General features: G+C 45.4%; 1 protein-coding gene across 1 annotated transcript; it reads right to left on the bottom strand.

Moving 5' to 3' along the window:
* Positions 1–24,229: 24,229 nt before the first annotated feature.
* LOC147967133 (putative ripening-related protein 1) lies at positions 24,230–24,979 on the bottom strand. The gene has a single exon (XM_087529275.1). The coding sequence runs from the start codon at positions 24,930–24,932 to the stop codon at positions 24,381–24,383; it is 552 nt and encodes a 183-aa protein (XP_087385401.1). The 5' UTR covers positions 24,933–24,979; the 3' UTR covers positions 24,230–24,380.
* Positions 24,980–25,424: the final 445 nt, after the last annotated feature.

The raw sequence follows: 25,424 nt of genomic DNA, 5'->3' as shown, positions 1-25,424 counted from the left end.
GTTTTCAAAAATTGCATTTTAGGCCCGGAGAAAAGTTCATTTTGTTCGACTCATTTTTAGGAGTCGGGGAAAATTTACTTTAGAAATTTTGGTGCTCGTTTAGTTTCTTTTCTTTGTTTTTCTGCGCATGGAACTATTTAAAAAAAAAGAGCGCAGTGCCCGCCTGGGCCAAGGGCCCAGCCGGCCGGCCCATCCGCCCCGTCGCCTCGCGCCCCGCGCGCCAGCTCGCCCCGCCGCTAGGCCGAGTCCTAGCAGGACTCCAGGCCGCCGCCCCTTCCCCTTTTTCCTTGCCCCCTCCCCCGAGCAATCCCCCCCTCCTATATATACCCCAACACCCCCCCTCTCCTCCCAAGCCGCAGCCGCCCCCACCCCGCGCCTCCAAGCCGCCGCAGCCCCGCCGCCCTAGCGCCGCTGCCTCCTAGCTGCCGCCGCCGCCTAGCTGCCGCCGCCGCCTTGCGCCACCGCCTAGCCCCGCCGGAGCCCCTCGCCTCCCCTCGCCGAGGTAGCCGCGCCGCACCACCCCTCCCCTCGTTCGGTTTTTAAAGAAAACCGTTCCGGTTCTTTTTCTTTCGTTTGTTTCGGTTTTTTTCGAAACCCTAGATCGGTTTTTTTTCGTTTTCTTTCGGTTTAGTTGTTTAGCGAGCGTTCGCCAGACCGTTCGTCTTAACGAACGTGATCACCAGTTATTCCCGGTTAACGAACGTCCGTTCGTTTAACCGTTCGTCTTTTCTTTTCGTCGGATTTATTCCGCGATCGCGATCTCAGATCCGATCTTCGTTCTAGTTTATCTTCTCGCTCGTTTATCGGAATCAGGTGATTCAAGCGCCTGGAGTCTCATTTCGAAACCGCCGTTCCGTCTAATCAACTTAAACAAGTTTTTGCTACGGTAAAATTTGACCTAGTTTCAATTTGCTAGAACCGAGTTGTTTTCTTCCGCCGTTTGTTTTCCGTCGTTTTGTTCGGTTCGTTCTTTCTTTGCAACCGGAGTTCTTAAGTTGAACTTTCTGGTTCGTTCTCTTGTTCGAGTTTTACCTGTGCATTAGATGAGTACTTATTGTATGCTTGTTGTTTGTCTGCGATAGATTACCCGGATTGCGCCGCCTGTTTCTTCGAATCCCTAGGTCTCGCGGATCATCAGCAAGGCAAGTAACACTTTGATCATACCTTTTCTACAACCCAGTTTTATTGCATTAGATCAATCCTCGCACCTTGCATGACTAGGATCTAATTAAATTGTGGGATGGGAAGTAGATGAGGTAGTACCTATTACCTGTATTATTATGAAACCTTTGGGAGTTACTTCTATGTTTCCTTATTACGCCATGCTATGCTAGTAGACGTGGATTGGGTGAGTGATATCCATGACAGATGTGAGTATTGTTAATTAATGGTTTATCTAAGGTGGCAACTTAAACACACATCTGGGTGGATTGAGGCACCTGGTTTCTATCAGGACTTGCCTGTTTTATTTTGGACCGCCACCCAGGCTCAAAGGGATCATAAGATCATTCATGCTAGTAACTTCCGTGTGCAGCCACATGCCAATATGGGCTCTGGCATAGTTGATTAAGTCGTGCAAACTCTTACAGTGGTATACTAGCAGATGTAGGGGAATAGGAGGTACGGTCTACCCGATCGTAAGGTGCTAGTGCTTCTGAAAGACTATGTCTCGGTCATCCGTCTTCTCAAACACCATGTAGTGCGAGAAACCAAACGGAGGCGATCGAGTCTTGTGGGGAAAAGTGCGCAAACCTCTGCAGAGTGTAACAAACTAATCATGATTAGCCGTGTCCCCGGTTATGGACAACTTGAGTATCTAGTACTTGAATATCATGTGAATCTCATCATGTTACTTCTAATTAATATTGTTGGGTTTTAATTGTTCACTTAATTGGGATCGGAATGCTGTCAACCATTCTCGATGTTCAACTACCTTGATAGTTAAATAAATTTATTCCTTTGCAGTAGGGAAAAATTGGCTTTACGCAAAACTGTAACCATAGAGCTTTCCACCAGCCATACATGCATATAGTATAGTTCATTTATGTTCATTACTCTATGTGTTACCTTGCCAGCATATTCCATGTGCTGACCCGTTTTCGGGCTGCAACTTTCATGTTGCAGACTTTTCAGACGACGAGTAAGGTGTTTTAGGTCGTGGTTCTATACTCAGTGATGCCGTTGGAGTTGATGGACCCATTTATCTTCCAAGTCTTCTGCTGTTATCGACATTAGATGGCCTTAAGCCATTTTTATTGTAATAAGTTCTCTTTGAGACATCGATGTAATAAGTGTGTGATTGCCACTCTGCTATAATTCCTTCGAAGTACTGTGTGGTGTCAGCATTACTGATCCAGGGATGACACCGGAGCACAGAGACTTGATCCATTCGGGCCGGGTCGCTACAGAGATGGTATCAGAGCACACGCTGACTGTAGGACACGACCACTAAGTTAAAGCCATAGATCACTATTCTCTTCTCATTTTCTAACTCCTCATCTTTTCTACTCTTTTAGGATGACGAACGCGAAGATTAAGTACGCTCAACCGGATGAAGGCACACCTTTTGGATATCACTTGAAGGAAGTCACTAAGTACCTGAACATTGGACTACCAAGCTTCACCGAGACCTTCAACGCCACTCTGCCTGAAGAGGAGCGTTGGAAGATTCAAGCTCACGTTCCGGGAAGGACATTCACGCCAATCACGAAGCCCATAGATAGTGTTTTCAATGCACCAACCTGGAGTCTGGGAAAGAGCATGGCAGCCCATATCACCATAGGACGCATTGGAGAAGTTTATCAAGAAGACCTCAAGGACACTATCTACCAGATTTGCGGACGCCGGGATGAACAATGGGAGTTAGTCAGCACCAAGAAGGATAGATCCATTGCAGCTTTCATCCAGGAGTTAAACCAGCACATTCGACGCCACGAGAACCAGATGTGCAATGATATGATAGAGTTGAAGAATGCGAAGACAAGGATCATCGAGCTAGAAGGAGAACTGAAGGCTACACGCAAGGACTACATGGAAGAGATCGTAGCTCTAGCAAGACACAATGGTGATCTTAAGCAGGAGATTGGAGAACTCAAGAGGGAGTTAGCATCCAGGAAGTAAGACGAGTACGTCGCATGTCCGGACAATTACATCATCATCGACGACACCGATTCGGATCCAAGTGAACCCGACTTTGAAGACGAAGCTGGAGCAGATATCATGGAGTCTTCCACCGGTTCAAATTTTTAGATGACCACCAAATATTAGTAGTATTTCCCCTTGTAAACATTATAGTTTGAGCACTTTTGCGATAGCTAGATCGATTGTAAGCCCTTGTTTGATTGAATGAAGTGATTTTGTGTGCATTTGCTCATGTGCATTGGGGTAGTGTTTTCTCTTTTAGACCTCACTCTATTCTTAAATCTCGTCTTCTCTAAACCCTCAGATGCCTCCGAGACGTGACAATGGATTTCCACCGGAGCTCACTCAGTTGATCCAGCAACAGAATCAATTGATGCAGATGTTAGTCCAGAACCAGCAGAACAACAACAACAACCCACCACCATCGCCGCCACCTGTTGACCACTTAGCCCGTTTTCTTAGGCTGAATCCGCCGGTGTTTTCCAGTAGCACCGAGCCGATAGTAGCAGACGATTGGCTCCGCAAGATAGGAAGGGAGTTGACCACTGCAGGATGCACAGATGGGGAGAAAGTGAAGTTTTCCGCACATCAGCTTGACGGACCCGCGGCAGCATGGTGGGAGAATTTCACCGCCACTTACCCAGTTGACACTGTCACATGGGATCAGTTTCAGCAAGCTTTCCGCACTGCCCATGTTTCAGCAGGAGCCATGGCCATGAAGAAGCGTGAGTTTCGCAACTTACGCCAGGGAGGAAGGACCGTTGGCCAGTACGTTGATGATTTCAGCAAGTTAGCACGTTATGCCCCAGATGACGTTGCTACGGATGCAACTAAGCAGGAGAAATTCCTAGAAGGACTGAATGATGAGCTAAGCATGCAGTTGATGGTAGCAAGTTTCACCAACTACCAGGAGTTGGTAGATCGTGCCATCATGATTGAAGGGAAGCAACAGCAGATTGAGAACCGCAAGAGGAAGTATGGACAAGGGAAGTATAACTCTGGAGCCCAGCAGAAGCCCCGTTTTACCCCTAAACCGGGATTTCAGTTTCAGCATACCCATGGAGGAGGTAGTTCGCACAACCATAATGGCCACAAGAATGGTAATGGGAATGGAGGAAGCAACGGCCAGAACCGTACCGCCCCATCAACCCCAACCAAGAGAGATCTGAGTCAAGTCACCTGTTTCAAGTGTTCCAAGACCGGACATTATGCTAATGAATGTCCTGAAGGCCAGAATGGAAATGGCAATGGAAGCTCTGGGAAGAAGCCGAACCCTTTCAATAGGGGACAGGTGAACCACGTGAATGTGGAGGAGGTTGAAGCTCAGCCTGATGCAGTAATAGGTAAGTTTCTGGTTAAGTCATTTACTGCATTTGTTCTTTTTGACACTGGTGCATCGCATTCATGCATATCAAGGGGATTTGTGGATAAATATAACCTGTCAACCCAAGCCCTTAGGTCACCCATGTTAGTAAGCTCACCAGGAGCGGAGTTTATGGCTAGACGATGGTGTGATCGGTTACCATTGAGGATTGGTAACTATGTGTTTCCCTCAGACCTAATAGTATTGGAATCTCAAGGACTGGATGTGATATTAGGCATGGATTGGTTATCAAAGTATGAAGGGAATATTGAGTGTGCTAGTAAGTCAATTTTGCTTACCACACCAGAAGGGAGAAGGATCAAGTATGTATCCCGGCATGTGCCAAAGAGGACACAAGTAAATTGCCTAACAGGAGTTGTGCAAGAGGAAGTACCAGTGGTAAAGGATTTTCCTGATGTATTTCCAGAAGAGTTGCCAGGCATGCCACCGGATAGAGACATTGAGTTTTTGATTGAGTTATTGCCAGGTACAGGCCCAATATCGAAGCGACCATACCGGATGCCAGCAAAGGATCTGGTAGAAATTAAGAATCAGATAAAGGAATTACTGGAGAAAGGTTACATTCGCCCAAGTTCTTCGCCTTGGGGATCACCCGTACTTCTAGTGGAGAAGAAGGATGGATCATTAAGGATGGTTGTTGATTACCGTGGATTAAATGAAGTAACCATCAAGAATAAGTACCCACTGCCAATGATTAATGATCTGTTTGATCGATTGCAAGGAGCTAAAGTGTTTTCCAAGATCGATTTGCGATCAGGGTACCATCAGTTGAAGATTCGAGAGCAGGACATACCTAAGACAGCATTCACCACAAGGTATGAGCTGTATGAGTATACCGTTATGTCATTTGGACTGACTAACGCACCTGCCTATTTCATGAACCTGATGAACAAAGTATTTATGGAGTTTTTGGATAAGTTCGTCGTAGTGTTCATTGATGACATTCTAGTTTATTCAAAGAATGAAGAGGAGCATAAGGAACATTTGCGTTTGGTTTTGGAGAAACTAAGGAAACATCAGTTATATGCCAAATTCAGCAAATGTGAGTTTTGGTTGAAGGAAGTAGGATTACTCGGACAAGTTATATCCGGGGAAGGTATAGCAGTTGACCCCACAAAGGTTGAGACCGTAACCGAATGGGAAGCACCAACGACAGTTGGAGAGATCCGAAGTTCTCTTGGACTCGCAGGATACTACCGGAGATTCATTGAGAACTTTTCAAAGATTGCAAAGCCTATGACGGAGTTGTTGAAGAAGGATACCAAGTTCAATTGGACTGAGGAATGTGAGGCTAGTTTCCAGTAGTTGAAGAAACGCTTGGTTACCTCACCAGTGTTGATATTGCCAGATCAGACCAAGGATTATGAGGTGTACTGTGACGCTTCACGTCGAGGACTTGGAGCAGTGCTTATGCAGGAAGGGAGAGTTGTTTCGTATGCTTCACGACAACTGAAGCCTCATGAGTTGAATTATGCGACGCACGATTTGGAGTTAGCAGCCGTAGTGCATGCTTTGAAAACGTGGAGACATTTCCTCATTGGAAATCATTGTGAGGTGTACACGGATCATAAAAGTTTGAAGTACATTTTCACGCAGAAGGAGTTGAACCTCAGACAAAGGAGATGGTTGGAGCTCATCAAGGATTATGATATGAGATTGCATTACCATCCCGGAAAAGCTAATGTAGTAGCTGACGCATTAAGCCGTAAGAGCCATGTCAATACGTTAATGACGGGAGAAATACCCAAGGAGTTAGCAGAAAACCTTCGTGAACTAAGTTTGGAAATAGTTCCGAGAGGCTATGTGGCAGCATTGGAGATTCAGTCAACATTGATGGATAAAATCAGAGAGGCTCAGAAATCTGACAAGGAGATTGCTTCTATAAAGGAGAGACTTAGCAAAGGAAAAGCTAAAGGATTTCGTGAGGATGAGCACGACACCCTATGGTTTGAAGACCGTGTTTATGTGCCCAATGACCCGGAGATCAGAAATTTGATTCTGCAAGAGGCACATGATTCACCGTATTCGATTCACCCAGGAAATACCAAGATGTATTTAGATTTGAAGGAAATATTCTGGTGGACCGGAATGAAGAAGGATATTGCAGCATATGTAGCAGTTTGTGATGTGTGTCATAGAGTAAAGGCGGAACATCAGAAGCCAGCCGGATTGTTACAACCATTGCCGATACCCGAATGGAAGTGGGATAAGATAGGCATGGATTTTATCACAGGACTACCCAGGACAAAGGCTGGTTATGACTCGATATGGGTAGTAGTTGATCGTTTGACAAAGGTAGCACATTTCATACCAGTTAAGACCACTTACACCAGTGCTAAGTTGGCAAAGATATACATGACTAGAATCATTTGTTTGCATGGAGTTCCGAGGAGTATCGTATCAGATAGAGGAACCCAATTTACCTCAAAATTTTGGAATCAGTTGCATGAAACTCTGGGAACCAGACTAGAGTTCAGCACAGCTTTTCACCCACAGACGGATGGACAGACTGAGAGAGTCAATCAGATTTTGGAAGATATGCTGAGAGCTTGTGCACTAGATTATGGATCTAGTTGGGACGATAGCTTGCCGTCTGCGGAGTTTTCTTATAACAACAGTTATCAAACCAGTTTGAAGATGGCACCTTTCGAAGCTTTATACGGAAGGAGGTGCAGGACACCGTTGTCATGGGACGAAGTTGGAGACCGTCAGTTCTTTGGACCAGATTTGATTAAGGAGTCTGAACGGAAAGTTAAGTTGATTCGCGATAGGCTCAAGGTAGCCCAGTCCAGGCAGAAGAGCTACTCAGATTCTAAACGCAAGGAGACAGTTTACGAAACCGGAGACAGGGTTTATCTTCGAGTATCCCCACTTCGAGGAGTTAAGCGCTTTGGAGTTAAGGGAAAATTAGCACCGCGTTTCGTTGGACCATATAAGATCTTGCAACGTATGGGAGAAGTCGCTTACAAGTTGGAATTACCAGAAGGACTGTCAGGAGTTCATGATGTATTCCATGTTTCTCAGCTGAAGAAATGTCACGCCGAAATGGCGGAGGTACCGCTAAGAGATACAGTGCCACTCGAAGCGATTCAGTTGAAGGATGACTTAACGTATGAGGAGAAACCAGTCAAGATTCTCGATTATGCCAGCAGAGTTACCCGCAGCAAGGTTATCAAGTTTTGCAAAGTTTAGTGGAACCACCACTCAAAGGATGAAGCCACCTGGGAGAGAGAAGAAGATTTGCTCAAGGACCACCCTCACCTATTTTCTAGCCAACCCGAATCTCGAGGGCGGATTCATCTTAAGGGGGGTAGGTTTGTAACATCCCAAATTTTCAATTTGGAATGTTATACATTAGATCATCATGCATATCATATTTTCTTGCATTTTGGTTGATCCTAGAAATTTCACGCAACTCAAGGACCCTCGGAGAGAGTTGGAGATTTCGTTATTTTCATATTTGAGTTTTCTCAAATTTTGAAAAGCGGATCATTTGATTTATTTATTTCATCTTCAATTATTTTTCCAATATCAAAATATGAGAGAGGGAAATAATATGACTTTTCCCAAATTTAGGAAAAATGAAGATTTAATGAATAAATCAAATTTGGATTTTTCCGGAGTTTATTTGCATTTTATTTGGATAGGGGAAAATGCGTGTTTTCAAAAATTGCATTTTAGGCCCGGAAAAAAGTTCATTTTGTTCGACTCATTTTTAGGAGTCGGGGAAAATTTACTTTAGAAATTTTGGAGTTCGTTTAGTTTCTTTTATTTATTTTTCTGCGCGCGGAACTATTTAAAAAAAAGAGCGCAGCGCCCGCCTGGGCCAACGGCCCAGCCGCCCCGCCGCCTCGCACCCCGCGCGCCAGCCCGCCCCGCCGCTAGGCCGAGTCCTAGCAGGACTCCAGGCCGCCGCCCCTTCCCCTTTTTCCTTGCCCCCTCCCCCAAGCAATCCCCCCTCCTATATATACCCCAACACCCCCCCTCTCCTCCCAAGCCGCAGCCGCCCCCACCCCGCGCCCCCAAGCCGCCGCAGCCCCGCCGCCCTAGTGCCGCCGCCTAGCGCCGCCACCTAGCCCCACCGGAGCCCCTCGCCTCCCCTCGCCGAGGTAGCCGCGCCGCACCACCCCTCCCCTCGTTCGGTTTTTTAAAGAAAGCCGTTCCGGTTCTTTTTCTTTCGTTTGTTTCGGGTTTTTTTTAAACCCTAGATCGGTTTTTTTTTCGTTTTCTTTCGGTTTAGTTGTTTAGCGAGCGTTCGCCGGACCGTTCGTCTTAACGAACGTGATCACCAGTTATTCCCGGTTAACGAACGTCCGTTCGTTTAACCGTTCGTCTTTTCTTTTCGTCGGATTTATTCCGCGATCGCGATCTCAGATCCGATCTTCGTTCTAGTTTATCTTCTCGCTCGTTTATCGGAATCAGGTGATTCAAGCGCCTGGAGTCTCATTTCGAAACCGCCGTTCCGTCTAATCAACTTAAACAAGTTTTTGCTACGGTAAAATTTGACCTAGTTTCAATTTGCTAGAACCGAGTTGTTTTCTTCCGCCGTTTGTTTTCCGTCGTTTTGTTCGGTTCGTTCTTTCTTTGCAACCGGAGTTCTTAAGTTGAACTTTCTGGTTCGTTCTCTTGTTCGAGTTTTACCTGTGCATTAGATGAGTACTTATTGTATGCTTGTTGTTTGTCTGCGATAGATTACCCGGATTGCGCCGCCTGTTTCTTCGAATCCCTAGGTCTCGCGGATCATCAGCAAGGCAAGTAACACTTTGATCATACCTTTTCTACAACCCAGTTTTATTGCATTAGATCAATCCTCACACCTTGCATGACTAGGATCTAATTAAATTTTGGGATGGGAAGTAGATGAGGTAGTACCTATTACCTGTATTATTATGAAACCTTTGGGAGTTACTTCTATGTTTCCTTATTACGCCATGCTATGCTAGTAGACGTGGATTGGGTGAGTGATATCCATGACAGATGTGAGTATTGTTAATTAATGGTTTATCTAAGGTGGCAACTTAAACACACATCTGGGTGGATTGAGGCACCTGGTTTCTATCAGGACTTGCCTGTTTTATTTTGGACCGCCACCTAGGCTCAAAGGGATCATAAGATCATTCATGCTAGTAACTTCCGTGTGCAGCCACATGCCAATATGGGCTCTGGCATAGTTGATTAAGTCGTGCGAACTCTTACAGTGGTAGACTAGCAGATGTAGGGGAATAGGAGGTACGGTCTACCCGATCGTAAGGTGCTAGTGCTTCTGAAAGACTATGTCTCGGTCATCCGTCTTCTCAAACACCATGTAGTGCGAGAAACCAAACGGAGGCGATCGAGTCTTGTGGGGAAAAGTGCGCAAACCTCTGCAGAGTGTAACAAACTAATCATGATTAGCCGTGTCCCCGGTTATGGACAACTTGAGTATCTAGTACTTGAATATCATGTGAATCTCATCATGTTACTTCTAATTAATATTGTTGGGTTTTAATTGTTCACTTAATTGGGATCGGAATGCTGTCAACCATTCTCGATGTTCAACTACCATGATAGTTAAATAAATTTATTCCTTTGCAGTAGGGAAAAATTGGCTTTACGCAAAACTGTAACCATAGAGCTTTCCACCAGCCATACATGCATATAGTATAGTTCATTTATGTTCATTACTCTCTATGTGTTACCTTGCCAGCATATTCCATGTGCTGACCCGTTTTCGGGCTGCAACTTTCATCTTGCAGACTTTTCAGACGATGAGTAAGGTGTTTTAGGTCGTGGTTCTATACTCAGTGATGCCATTGGAGTTGATGGACCCATTTATCTTCCAAGTCTTCCGCTGTTATCGACATTAGATGGCCTTAAGCCATTTTTATTGTAATAAGTTCTCTTTGAGACATCGATGTAATAAGTGTGTGATTGCCACTTTGCTATAATTCCTTCAAAGTACTGTGTGGTGTCAGCATTACTGATCCAGGGATGACACCGGGGCACAGAGACTTGATCCATTCGGGTCGGGTCGCTACAATTTCCGTAAAGCCTTCGACTCTATTTCTTGGGACTCACTCCTTCTCATTCTCCTCTCTAGAGGTTTCCCGACTACCACCGTTACCTGGATCCGAACTTTGCTTGTCTCTAGTAAGACGGCAGTGATGCTCAATGGGATGCAGGGCCATTGGATCAACTGTAAGAATGGTCTGCGTCAGGGTGACCCGCTATCAGCATACCTCTTCATCATTGTAGCCGACCTGCTTCAGCGTTTAATCATTCAGGCCTTCTCGCCCGACCATCTATGTGAAGGAAATATGCCCTAGAGGCAATAATAAAGTTATTATTTATTTCCTTACATCATGATAAATGTTTATTATTCATGCTAGAATTGTATTAACCGGAAACATAATACATGTGTGAATACATAGACAAACAGAGTGTCACTAGTATGCCTCTACTTGACTAGCTCGTTAATCAAAGATGGTTATATTTCCTAACCATAAACAAAAGAGTTGTTATTTGATTAACGAGATCACATCATTAGGTGAATGATCTGATTGACATGACCCATTCCATTAGCTTAGCACCCGATCGTTTAGTATGTTGCTATTGCTTTCTTCATGACTTATACATGTTCCTATGACTATGAGATTATGCAACTCCCGTTTACCAGAGGAACACTTTGTGTGCTACCAAACGTCACAACGTAAATGGGTGATTATAAAGGAGCTCTACAGGTGTCTCCAAAGGTACATGTTGGGTTGGCGTATTTCGAGATTAGAATTTGTCACTCCGATTGTCGGAGAGGTATCTCTGGGCCCTCTCGGTAATGCACATCACATAAGCCTTGCAAGCATTGCAACTAATGAGTTAGTTGCGAGATGATACATTACAGAACAAGTAAAGAGACTTGCCGGTAACGAGATTGAACTAGGTATTGGATACCGATGATCGAATCTCGGGCAAGTAACATACCGATGGCAAAGGGAACAACGTATGTTGTTATGCGGTCTGACCGATAAAGATCTTCGTAGAATATGTAGGAGCCAATATGGGCATCCAGGTCCTGCTATTGGTTATTGACCGGAGATTTGTCTCAGTCGTGTCTACATTGTTCTCGAACCGTAGGGTCCGCACGCTTAACGTTACGATGACAGTTATTATGAGTTTATGCATTTTGATGTACCGAAGTTAGTTCGGAGTCCCGGATGTGATCACGGACATGACGAGGAGTCTCGAAATGGTCGAGACATAAATATTGATATATTGGACGACTATATTCGGACACCGGAAGTGTTCCGGGTGATTTCGGATAAAACCGGAGTGCCGGAGGGGTTACCGGAACCCCACCCCCGGGGAAGTAATGGGCCTTATTGGGCCTGAGGGGAGAGAGAGGGCAGCAGCCCAGGAGGTGGCGCCCCCCCATGGGGAGTCCGAATTGGACTAGGGAGGGGGGTCGCGGCCCCTCTTTCCCTCTCCCTCTCCCTCTCTTTCCTTCCCCCTCTTGTTTCCTAGTTGGACTAGGAAAGGGGAGTCCTACTCCCACTAGGAGGAGGACTCCTCCTCCCCTTGGCGCGCCCCATAGGGCCGGCCGGCCTCCCCCTTGCTCCTTTATATACAGGGGCAGGGGGGCACCCTAGAACACACAAGTTGATCCTCGTGATCGTTCCTTAGCCGTGTGCGGTGCCCCCCTCCACCATATTCCACCTCGGTCATATTGTTGTAGTGCTTAGGCGAAGCCCTGCGACGGTAGAACATCAAGATCATCACCACGCCGTCGTGCTGACGGAACTCCTCCCCGACGCTTTGCTGGATCGGAGCCCGGGGATCGTCATCGAGCTGAACGTGTGCCAAGAACTCGGAGGTGCCGGAGTAACGGTGCTTGGATCGGTCGGATCGGGAAAATGTACGACTACTTCCTCTACGTTGCGTCAACGCTTCCGCTTCGGTCTACAAGGGTACGTAGACAACACTCTCCCATCTCGTTGCTATGCATCACCATGATCTTGCGTGTGCGTAGGAAATTTTTTGAAATTACTACGTTCCCCTACAGTGGCATCAGATCCTAGGTTTTATGGTTTGATGTTATATGCACGAGTAGAACACAAGTGAGTTGTGGGCGATATAAGTCATACTGCCTACCAGCATGTCATACTTTGGTTCGGCGGTATTGTTGGATGAAGCGGCCCGGACCGACATTACGCGTACGCTTACGCGAGACCGGTTCTCCCGACGTGCTTTGCACAAAGGTGGCTTGCGGGTGACTGTTTCTCCAACTTTAGTTGAACTGAGTGTGGCTACGCCCGGTCCTTGCGAAGGTTAAAACGGCATCAACTTGACAAACTATCGTTGTGGTTTTAATGCGTAGGTAAGATTGGTTCTTGCTTAAGCCCGTAGCAGCCACGTAAAACTTGCAACAAACAAAGTAGAGGACGTCTAACTTGTTTTTGCAGGGCATGTTGTGATGTGATATGGTCAAGACATGATGCTAAATTTTATTGTATGAGATGATCATGTTTTGTAACTGAGTTATCGGCAACTGGCAGGAGCCATATGGTTGTCGCTTTATTGTATGCAATGCAATCGCGCTGTAATGCTTTACTTTATCACTAAGCGGTAGCGATAGTCGTGGAAGCATAAGATTGGCGAGACGACAACGATGCTACGATGGAGATCAAGGTGTCGCGCCGGTGACGATGGTGATCATGACGATGCTTCGGAGATGGAGATCACAAGCACAAGATGATGATGGCCATATCATATCACTTATATTGATTGCATGTAATGTTATTCTTTTATGCATCCTATCTTGCTTTGATTGACGGTAGCATTATAAGATGATCTCTCACTAAATTATCAAGAAGTGTTCTCCCTGAGTATGCACCGTTGCCAAAGTTCGTCGTGTCCAGACACCACGTGATGATCGGGTGTGATAAGCTCTACGTCCATCTACAACGGGTGCAAGCCAGTTTTGCACACGCAGAATACTCAGGTTAAACTTGACGAGCCTAGCATATGCAGATATGGCCTCGGAACACGGAGACCGAAAGGTCGAGCGTGAATCATATAGTAGATATGATCAACATAATGATGTCCACCATTGAAAACTAATCCATTTCACGTGATGATCGGTTATGGTTTAGTTGATTTGGATCACGTGATCACTTAGAGGATTAGAGGGATGTCTATCTAAGTGGGAGTTCTTTAAGTAATTTGATTAATTGAACTTAAATTTATCATGAACTTAGTACCTGATAGTATCTTGCTTATGTATGTTTGATTGTAGATAGATGGCCCGTGCTGTTGTTCCGTTGAATTTTAATGCGTTACTTGAGAAAGCAAAGTTGAAAGATGATGGTAGCAATTACACGGACTGGGTCCGTAACTTGAGGATTATCCTCATTGCTGCACAGAAGAATTACGTCCTGGAAGCACCGCTGGGTGCCAGGCCTGCTGCTGGAGCAACACCAAATGTTATGAACGTCTGGCAGAGCAAAGCTGATGACTACTAGATAGTTCAGTGTGCCATGATTTACGGCTTAGAATCGGGACTTCAACGACGTTTTGAACGTCATGGAGCATATGAGATGTTCCAGGAGTTGAAGTTAATATTTCAAGCAAATGCCCGGATTGAGAGATATGAAGTCTCCAATAAGTTCTATAGCTGCAAGATGGAGGAGAACAGTTCTGTCAGTGAGCATATACTCAAAATGTCTGGGATAATAACCACTTGATTCAGATGGGAGTTAATCTTCCAGATGATTGCGTCATTGACAGAATTCTCCAATCACTGCCACCAAGCTACAAGAGCTTCGTGATGAACTATAATATGCAAGGGATGAATAAGACTATTCCCGAGCTCTTCGCAATGCTGAAAGCTGCGGAGGTAGAAATCAAGAAGGAGCATCAAGTGTTGATGGTCAACAAGACCACTAGTTTCAAGAAAAAGGGCAAAGGGAAGAAGAAGGGGAACTTCAAGAAGAACGGCAAGCTAGTTGCTGCTCAGGAGAAGAAACCCAAGTCTGGACCTAAGCCTGAAACTGAGTGCTTCTACTGCAAGCAGACTGGTCACTGGAAGCGGAACTGCCCCAAGTATTTGGCGGATAAGAAGGATGGCAAGGTGAACAAAGGTATATGTGATATACATGTTATTGATGTGTACCTTACTAGAGCTCGCAGTAGCACCTGGGTATTTGATACTGGTTCTGTTGCTAATATTTGCAACTCGAAACAGTGACTACGGATTAAGCGAACACTGGCAAAGGACGAGGTGACGATGCGCGTGGGAAATGGTTCCAAAGTCGATGTGATCGCGGTCGGCACGCTACCTCTACATCTACCTTCGGGATTAGTATTAGACCTAAATAATTGTTATTTGGTGCCAGCGTTAAGCATGAACATTATATCTGGATCTTGTTTGATGCAAGACGGTTATTCATTTAAATCAGAGAATAATGGTTGTTCTATTTATATGAGTAATATCTTTTATGGTCATGCACCCTTGAAGAGTGGTCTATTTCTGATGAATCTCGATAGTAGTGATACACATATTCATAATGTTGAAACCAAAAGATGCAGAGTTGATAATGATAGTGCAACTTATTTGTGGCACTCCGTTTAGGTCATATCGGTATAAAACGCATGAAGGAACTCCATACTGATGGACTTTTGGAACCACTTGATTATGAATCACTTGGTACTTGCGAACCGTGCCTCATGGGCAAGATGACTAAAACACCGTTCTCCGGTACTATGGAGAGAGCAACAGATTTGTTGGAAATCATACATACCGATGTATGTGGTCCGATGAATATTGAGGCTCGTGGCGGATATTGTTATTTTCTCACCTTCACAGATGACTTAAGCAGATATGGGTATATCTACTTAATGAAACACAAGTCTGAAACATTTGAAAAGTTCAAAGAATTTCAAAGTGAAGTTGAAAATCATCGTAACAAGAAAATAAAGTTTCTACGATCTGATCGTGGAGGAGAATATTTGAGTTACGAGTTTGGTGTACATTTGAAGCAATGCGGAATAGTTTTGCAACTCACGCCACCCGGAACACCACAGCGTAATGGTGTGTCCGAACGTCGTAATCGTACTTTACTAGATATGGTGCGATCTATGATGTCTCTTACTGATTTACCGCTATCATTTTGGGGATTATGCTTTAGAGACGGCCGCATTCACGTTAAATAGGGCACCATCAAAATCCGTTGAGACGACGCCTTATGAACTATGGTTTGGCAAGAAACCAAAGTTGTCGTTTCTTAAAGTTTGGGGCTGCGATGCTTATGTGAAAAAGCTTCAACCTGATAAGCTCGAACCCAAATCGGAGAAATGTGTCTTCATAGGATACCCAAAGGAGACTGTTGGGTACACCTTCTATCACAGATCCGAAGGCAAGACATTCGTTGCTAAGAATGGATCCTTTCTAGAGAAGGAGTTTCTCTCGAAAGAAGTGAGTGGGAGGAAAGTGGAACTTGACGAGGTAACTGTACCTGCTCCCTTATTAGAAAGTAGTACATCACAGAAACCTGTTTCTGTGACACCTACACCAATTAGTGAGGAAGCTAATGATAATGATCATGAAACTTCAGAACAAGATACTACTGAACCTCGTAGATCAACCAGAGTAAGATCCGCACCAGAGTGGTACGGTAATCCTGTTCTGGAAGTCATGCTACTAGATCATGATGACCTACGAACTATGAAGAAGTGATGGTGAGCCCAGATTCCGTAAAATGGCTTGAAGCCATGAATTCTGAGATGGGATCCATGTATGAGAACAAAGTCTGGACTTTGGTTGACTTGCCCGATGGTCGGCAAGCAATTGAGAATAAATGGATCTTCAAGAAGAAGACTGACGCTGACGGTAATGTTACTGTCTACAAAGCTCGACTTGTCGCAAAAGGTTTTCGACAAGTTCAAGGGATTGACTACGATGAGACCTTCTCACCCTAGCGATGCTTAAGTCTGTCCGAATCATGTTAGCAATTGCCACATTTTATGATTATGAAATTTGGCAGATGGATGTCAAAACTGCATTCCTGAATGGATTTCTGAAAGAAGAGTTGTATATGATGCAACCGGAAGGTTTTGTCGATCCAAAGGGAGCTAACAAAGTGTGCAAGCTCCAGCGATCCATTTATGGACTGGTGCAAGCCTCTCGGAGTTGGAATAAACGCTTTGATAGTGTGATCAAAGCATTTGGTTTTATACAGACTTCCGGAGAAGGTTGTATTTACAAGAAAGTGAGTGGGAGCTCTGTAGCATTTCTGATATTATATGTGGATGACATATTACTGATTGGAAATGATTAGAATTTCTGGATAGCATAAAGGGATACTTGAATAGGAGTTTTTCAATGAAAGACCTCGGTGAAGCTGCTTACATATTAAGCATAAAGATTTATAGAGATAGATCAAGACGCTTAATTGGACTTTCACAAAGCACATACCTTGACAAGATTTTGAAAAAGTTCAAAATGGATCAAGCAAAGAAAGGGTTCTTGCCTGTGTTACAAGGTGTGAAGTTGAGTCAGACTCAATGCCCGACCACTGCAGAAGATAGAGAGAAAATGAAAGATGTTCCCTATGCTTCAGCCATAGGCTCTATCATGTATGCAATGCTGTGTACCAGACCTGATGTGTGCCTTGCTATAAGTTTCGCAGGGAGGTACCAAAGTAATCCAGGAGTGGATCACTGGACAGCGGTCAAGAACATCCTGAAATACCTGAAAAGGACTAAGGATATGTTTCTCGTATATGGAGGTGACAAAGAGCTCATCGTAAACGGTTACGTTGATGCAAGCTTTGACACTGATCCGGACGATTCTAAATCGCAAACCGGATACGTGTTTACATTAAACGGTGGAGCTGTCAGTTGGTGCAGTTCTAAACAAAGCGTTGTGGCGGGATCTACATGTGAAGCGGAGTACATAGCTGCTTCGGAAGCAGCAAACGAAGGAGTCTGGATGAAGGAGTTCATATCCGATCTAGGTGTCATACCTAGTGCATCGGGTCCAATAAAAATATTTTGTGACAATACTGGTGCAATTGCCTTGACAAAGAAATGCAGATTTCACAAAAGAACCAAGCACATCAAGAGACGCTTCAATTCCATCCGGGATCTAGTCCGGTACAGCTCTTTGTTTATAAATAAGTTTGGATTGTCAAGAGGGGATTAGTCTCAAATTTATTTATTTTTACGTCTTTTTATCTTGGCAATAGAGTTTTTTCTGCCAAAAATAACTAAAGGATAGGACTTTGTTGAGACACTGCATGGAGTTCTCGCTGGAACTTTAACTGGACTGAAAGGTGGGGCCTGATGCTTATTTTGGAACATTCTGTAACTTGGCTGGAAGGTTGAGGCGATGCTGGGGACTCGAGAGAAATGTTTTTTACATGCGAGTCATTTCTAGCCACGTGCCATCGGATGTCCAAATTTTAAAATTGTAAAAGCAAAGCAAATTAAGTTGTTTTTTTTTACAAACGTGAAGCAAATTTACTAGTCAACTTCTAAAGGTTAGTAAAATAGTTTTAGAAAAATATTGTTGAACTCAACTTGACAAGTGAAAATAAACTAAAATAAAATGATTATACCTCTGGCCTGCGAATTTGCAGGTGCACACACCAAAGCATCTTTAAATCGTATACATGAAATGGCCAACAAAGGTCAACCCATCACAATAATGGACTAATAAACACCTATGACAAAGTCACCATTGTTATACAGCAAACGCCTTCAAGATGTAGTGCACTCATGCGTAGACATCGAATATGGGTATTCAAGGGTAATGACATGAATTTATTTATATTTTCTGTCATTATCTCGTGCTAATTAAGCACAAACACAGAGGAACAATGGAATTCAGCCAAGAACTTTAATTGCATATTGTAGGCGGGAACTGTTTGACAAGGAGGACCGACACACTTTGTGTTCTCCCAATGCAACACAAGGGGGAGCCCTAGCATGGATAACGAAGTTTTCTCATCGAAAACAGTAGGCGTAACCAGGGCAATGGTGGATGGACCGGCCAACCAATACCTTGACTAGACATGTTCCTTGATGTCCGATTTGTAAAACAAATAACAATCTTTAAGCATTTTTCTGCAATGCTACCAATGCATTTTTAGTGATGCTTCATTATGCATGTTTCACACGGATACAAATTGGAATTCGAGTTTTTGAGAAAGCAATGATTATGTCGACACAGCGAATGAGTTCGAAAATGAAATGTGGTTTGTATAGGCAATCATAGTGACAGACAAAGCTGAGGAAAAGAAAATTTCTGATGGGGCTATCTCGGTGAACCAGGCTCTAGTTGGGACCGGAGTGGTAGCTCGAGACAATCAACGAATCGTTATCTGCGGAAGGATTTACGAAGTATGATTTTATCAGGGCCCGTTGGTGATTGAGACACTGGCTTGCAGGGATGCCATGGCCCTAGCAATCGAAAAGGGTCTCACGCATGTGGTGGTTGAGACACATTGTCAGGCTATTTGTAACCAGTGGATGAACGAAGCCTATCTCCATCTTTTCCAGGGGTTTAAGTTGCAACATGTGAGTAGAGAAGCAAATGGCGTTGCTCACACAAGTGCTAGAGAGGTGCTTACTATGGAAGCGTTTTTGTTTGAGTTTGATGTAACCCCTGTATTTCTGATTGACACTAAATGCGTAATCAAATGGCTCTATTCATGCGTAATCAAATGGCATTTTTCATTGTTGGATTCGATTACGCCTACTAATGAATAGAGCCTTAATGCCGAATTCTCACAAAACAAAAACTGAGGTTGCGACGAGTGCTTCGCATGTGGGCACGCGTGGCATAACCCTGGGAAATTGAACTTGTTATTGATTGTTTTTAGTCACAATAATTAAGTATTAGATTGGATTAGTCTATTAATAGACAACAGTGGGGATGTAGCTTAAATGGTAGAGCATTTAATCAGCTATTAAAAGGTAGGGGGATCGATACCTCCCATCTCCAAATCCTTTTTTCACCTCCCTCTTTTATCTAGGCGATAGTTTTTTTCCCGCATAAATTTTTTTGTTAGCAGTTTCCCGCAGAAAATGAGACCTGCCAAAAGCCGAAAGCACATTGTTCAGACGCTCTATGGGCTTCTCCCTGGATCTAACTGGGCTGGCACATTGTCCACTTTGGATTAATCTGTAACTGGGCTTTCCCAGAAAGAACATCTGTCACTGGGCTCGAATGTTGTGGAGGCTGATTTGTTTTTTCGTGCGCTCCGGAAAACCTCTCCATTGCCGAGTTCTACGTTTTGGCCATTTTTTTATGGCTGACACTCACATAGTCACATTCTTTTTGTTTGCTAAGCTCCTGATAAAAAGTACTCGGTAAACTCCGGGCACTAGGCAAAATTGCCGATTCAAGTAAGGCACTTGTTTTTTTTTTGGAAAAGGAGGATACCTCCGGCCTTTGTATCAGAGTGATGCATGCAACTGTATTATTAAATCAAGTGCGAAAACATGTCTGAAGTGCAAGTCTAGCTCACAAACGGAGCACAACAAAAGTAAATAAAAAGGCGCCACATCCGGCAAAAATAGTAACAGGCTATGATGCCTATACACTTAGCCTATTAGTAGCTCGCCATCCAAATCGATTGAAAATAACCTGTGCTACCGTCTCCCATCGGTTGCATCCAGTAATCAAAAGCTTCCTGAAGTCCGCATGAGTGAGTAACGACCACGTACGGATCCAAGCAGTAGCTCTATAAATAACCTGCAAAAAGTTGATAAAGTTTTTCCGGCTAAAGATCATATCGTTCCTATTATTCCATATAGCCCATAGTAATGCGCATATTCCTATTCAAATATGTCTCGCTATGTTTGATTCCACTCCGTTTAGGCACGTTCCAAACAACATGTTGATGCAAGTTGGAGGGTTGATGTTGAAGACTATATGAATCGTGTGCCGCAATAATTTTGCCAACGGGAAGTCGAAAAAAAGATGTTGAATAGTTTCATCCTGGTCACAATAACAACAACGAGAATTACCTACCTAGTTTCGCTTAACCAAATTATCTTTCATCAAGATCACTCCCTTGTAGACAAACCACATGAAGATTTTAATTCTAAGCGGAATTTTGATCTTCCAGATATGTAGGGATCTCGGAAGTGGCCTAGTGTCAATTAAATCCATGTACATGGACTTCACTGAGAAACTACCACTCGTTGATAATTTCCAATGAATGGTATCTGCCTGGTCAGAGAGTTGAACCTCCATCAATCTACGGACCAAGTGCAACCACGAAGTCCATCGTTCCCCCACCAAGACCTCCTGGATTGGATATTAAGGGGGACCGGATGTAATACTGTAGAAACATAATCTTCCTTATGTTGTACAATATGATATAGAGTGGGATATTGCAGGGCCAAGGGTGTCTCCCCTAACCATGCATCTTCCTAGAATCTGGTCGAGCTACCATTACCAACATTGAATTTTACCCTATGAAAAAAGGAGATCATCCTCATCAAACCTTTCCAGAAAGATGAATCATTAGGCCTAGCAGTGAACTGGGCCAGAGTCTTAGATTGAAGGTATTTATTACGCAAAATTTGTATCCTCGTACTCTCTGTCTCGGTAGATAGTCGGAATAGCCATTTGGAGAGAAGGCATTTATTCTTAACTTCTAAATTCTCGATCCCTAGCCCACCTTGGTCTCTGGATCTGCAAATAATACCTCATCTGGCCAACCAGTATTTCTTCTTAACTTCATCAGATTGCCAGAAAACCGAGATTGATAGAAGTCTAATCTTTTCCATACCCCTACCGGTACTTCAAAGAATGAGAGGAGGAACATCGGCAAACTCGTCAACACCGAGTTTATCAGCACGAGTCGACCTCCATAGGACATAAGCTTGCCCTTCCAGCAGCTTAGCCTTTTTCCGAATCGATGCTCAATGCACTTCCACTCCTTATTTGCCAGTCGGCGATGATGAATGGGAATCCCTAGGTAGCTAAATGGTAGTGGACCCATTTCACAACCGAACAGTTGTTTATATGCGTCTTATTCCTTTTTGGCTCTACCAAAACAAAACAATTCGCTTGTGTTAAAATTAATTTGAAGTCCTGACAGCTATTCAAATAGGCAAAGCACTAAGGGCATCTCCAGCCGTTGGCCCCCCCAGGACGCATAAAAATCGCCCCCTGGGGGCGAGCCGGCGATACACTCGGCGCTGGGGGCAGTTTTGCACCCAGTCGTCGCCCCCAGGCGCCGAAATTGGCCCACTTTGCAGCCCAATTTCAGCGAATAAACGGCCCGTATGGGCAAGAATAGGCCCATATTCGGCGTGGTTTCGCCGTGTCTCGGCGTTCAATTATCAACACAATTATTTCTTATCACATATTTCATCACAGAAAAATCAAATACTTCAACAAAATACTACAGCAACAAATAGTTCAATACAAATTATATAGTTCAACAAATAAAAACTCGTATTTCATCACGCGGCGTCCCCCTTGAGCCTCCATAGGTGTTCAATCAAATCTTTCTGCAGTTGATGATGCACCTGTGGGTCTCGGATCTCCTGACGCATACTGAGATAGGCAGTCCAAGTTGCCGGTAGCTGGTGATCAACTTCGGCTAGAGGACCCTGCCTGTAGTATGGTTCAGTGTCAAACACTGGGTCTTCTTGCTCGCTCTCGATGATCATGTTGTGCAAGATGACACAGCAAGTCATGATCTCCCACATTTGATCTTTCGACCAGGTCTGAGCGGGGTACCGAACAACAGCGAATCGAGATTGGAGCACACCAAATGCCCGCTCGACATCCTTCCTGTAAGCCTCCTGAAGCTTCGCAAACCAGGCGTTCTTGCCTCCTGCCACAGGGTTTGAGATCGTCTTCACAAATGTCGACCATCTCGGATAGATGCCGTCAGCTAGATAGTACCCCTTGTTGTATTGGTGCCCGTTGATCTTGAAGTTCACCGGAGGAGAATGGCCCTCAACGAGCTTGGCAAAAACAGGAGAGCACTGCAGCACGTTGATGTCATTGTGAGTTCCTGGCATACCAAAGAAGGAGTGCCAAATCCAGAGGTCCTGTGTGGCTACCGCCTCAAGCACCACACTGCAACCGCCTTTGGCGCCTTTGTACATCCCCTGCCAACCAAATGGGCAGTTCTTCCATTTCCAATGCATGCAGTCGATGCTTCCAAGCATTCCAGGAAATCCTCTTGCTACATTCTGGGCTAGGATCCGAGCAGTGTCTTCTGCATTGGGTGTTCTCAAGTATTGTGGCCCAAACACTGCCACCACTGCCCGACAGAACTTGTAGAAACACTCTATGCTGGTGGACTCGGCCATGCGCCCATAGTCGTCGAGTGAATCACTGGGAGCTCCATATGCAAGCATCCTCATCGCTGTCGTGCACTTCTGGATGGAGGTGAATCCAAGAGCGCCAGTGCAATCCATCTTGCACTTAAAGTAGTTGTCGAACTCCCGGATGGAATTCACAATCCTGAGGAAGAGCTTTCGGCTCATCCGATAACGGCGCCGAAATGTTCTCTCGCCATGAAGTGGAGCATCGGCGAAGTAGTCGGAGTAGAGCATGTAGTAGCCTTGCAGACGATGCCGGTTCTTTGCTTTCACCCGCCCCGGCGCCGAGCCACCTCGACGCGGCTTTTCATTGCTCGCCAGCAGCTGGGCGAGGGCGGCGAGCACCATCAGATGCTCTTCCTCCTGGACGTCGGCCGCGGCTTCCTGCTCCAGCAGTGCGGCGAGCTTTTCCTCCTCATCGGAGTGCGGCGAGCTTTTCATCCTCATCGGAGTCCATCACCGAGACAGGCAAAACATCGAACACATTGCGCTCGGTGGGCGTGTACCCGCCGTTAAACCGCGCATCCACGGCCGGAAACGGCGGCCGGAAACGCCCAGCTGCTGTGGGAGGGGCCGCGGCGAAGCGCTGCTATTTTCCGGCGGGGAATGGCTATCTAGCGGAGTAGGGCGGCGGCCGTCGCTGGGATATAGCTAGTGCTGGCCGAGGGCGCGGGGGCTGCGAGGCGAGTCGGGGGAAGAAAACCTTGACTTTTTCCCTGTCGGTGTGGGCCAGGCGTGCTTTTCCCTAGCGCCGGAGCCCCCAACGGCTCCCCAGCGCGCCGGGTTCGGCCTGTGACCGCCGAGCGGAAAAAAGATCCGAACCGGCGATTTTCGGCGTCCTGGGGGCGCGACTGGGCCGTTTTTTGGCGTCGGCGCCGAAAAAGTGGCCGGGGGGGCCTGTTGGGGGCGCGGCTGGAGATGCCCTAACTTCATATTTCTAGCTTTAGCAATATCATGTTTCATGAATAGAATCGTGTCATCAGCGTATTGTAATATGGAACTAGCCCATTAACTTGGCCATTCTCTTTAGCCCGACCGATAAGGACTGTCAGCATATCCGCTACTATATTGAACAGAACAGGAGACATCGAGTCACCCTGTCTTAATTCTTTATGTGTGTGAAATAATGATTTGTGTCATCATTCATCTTAACCCAACACTACATTTCTGAATAAAGGAATCCATCTGTTTCCTTCAGGCTTCATTAAACCCCTTCATATGTAGGGCTTGTTGAAAAAACGGCCATTTGACCTTGTCATGCGCTTTCTCAAAATCTACTTTGAAGTAAGGCACTTGGTAAATTCCGTTTGCAATTTTAGCGAACATAACAAAAGGAGGTGACTGTTAATTAGCGAAGAGTAGTTTTTTGTTGTTACGAAAAAAGAACAGTTTACTTATTCATCGAGGACACTACATTACATTTGAACACTACATCAAAGGCACCACACACACACACATGAGCTACAAATAAGCAAGAGAACACTACAATAAGGCTCCACCGGCCGGCGGCGGGCGGCAGAGTCATCAGTCATGCATCTGACCAGGTGATGCCGTACTCGCCGACCTCCTCACCGGTGATGCCGAGCGCGTCCCACACCGCCTGGGACGCGTCGACGACGTTGTTGCGGCAGGGCGGCTGGTAGGCGTGCTCGCGGTCGCACCCGTTCACGGAGTCGCACTCGTCGACGACCTTGGCGAGCACGGACCTGCCGTTGGCTCGGATCCGTATGCGGTCGCCGCAGCGTGAGCCCCCGGCGTACCACCCCGTGGACAGCGCCACCACGCGCTCCGAGTTGCGGTGGAAGACTTCATCGCACGCCGACGGGTCCCCGCCGTCGCCGCCCTCGTCGAAGTCGTTGAGCGTCATGATGGCCCTGGTGGCGCCTGCGACGACCGGCGGCGAGCACCGGTACGTCGGGTACGCCTTCCCTGCCTCGCAGCAGTCCTCGCACGAGTGGCCCTTGCCCGGCCGGAGCGTGCCGCTTCGCCTGCACTCCTGCGCCTCCACGGTGGTCGCCAGCAGCAGTGCCAGCACGACGAGGCAGCTCATGGTCATCTTGCGAGCGTTTGATGGAGACATCGATCGGGTTGTGTTGGCTCGTCGATCGTGAGAGAAAGATTGCACCAATGGCTAGCATTATATAGCTATAGGATGCGTGTGTTCGTGTTCTTGCTTGTTTGGGGTTGCCATGCGAACATAAAATACAGCAAAGTCAAACTGACATCATGATGGGGAGAGGACACCACACTGATGTGGATGTGAGGTCCCAAAAATTAGTCTACTAGACTAGGCGTGTTGTTACGCCACGGGCTAATTCAATGTGACGACGTACTCCCTCCGGTCTTTTTACTCTGCACATTGGATTTGCCGAAAGTCAAACTTAACTAAGTTTGACCAAATTTATATTAGAAATTATTAGCATCTATAATATCTAATAAATATAATATGAAAATATATTCCGAGATGAATCTAATGATATTGGTGTTGTTATGTAAATGTCAATAATTTTTTATATAAACTTGGTCAAAGTTGGATGAGATTGACTTTAGAAAAACCTAATATGCAGAGTAA

The sequence above is a fragment of the Triticum urartu genome, chromosome 6A, assembly GCF_056163025.1.
Source record: "Triticum urartu cultivar PI428250 chromosome 6A, HENAU_Tu73, whole genome shotgun sequence".
In the NCBI taxonomy this organism is placed as follows: domain Eukaryota; kingdom Viridiplantae; phylum Streptophyta; class Magnoliopsida; order Poales; family Poaceae; genus Triticum; species Triticum urartu.
This window is presented reverse-complemented; position numbering and strand designations above follow the sequence as displayed.

Coding starts and splice junctions, on each gene's coding strand:
- LOC147967133 (XM_087529275.1), bottom strand. CDS start 24,932: ATGTCTCCATCAAACGCTCGCAAGATGACCATGAGCTGCCTCGTCGTG.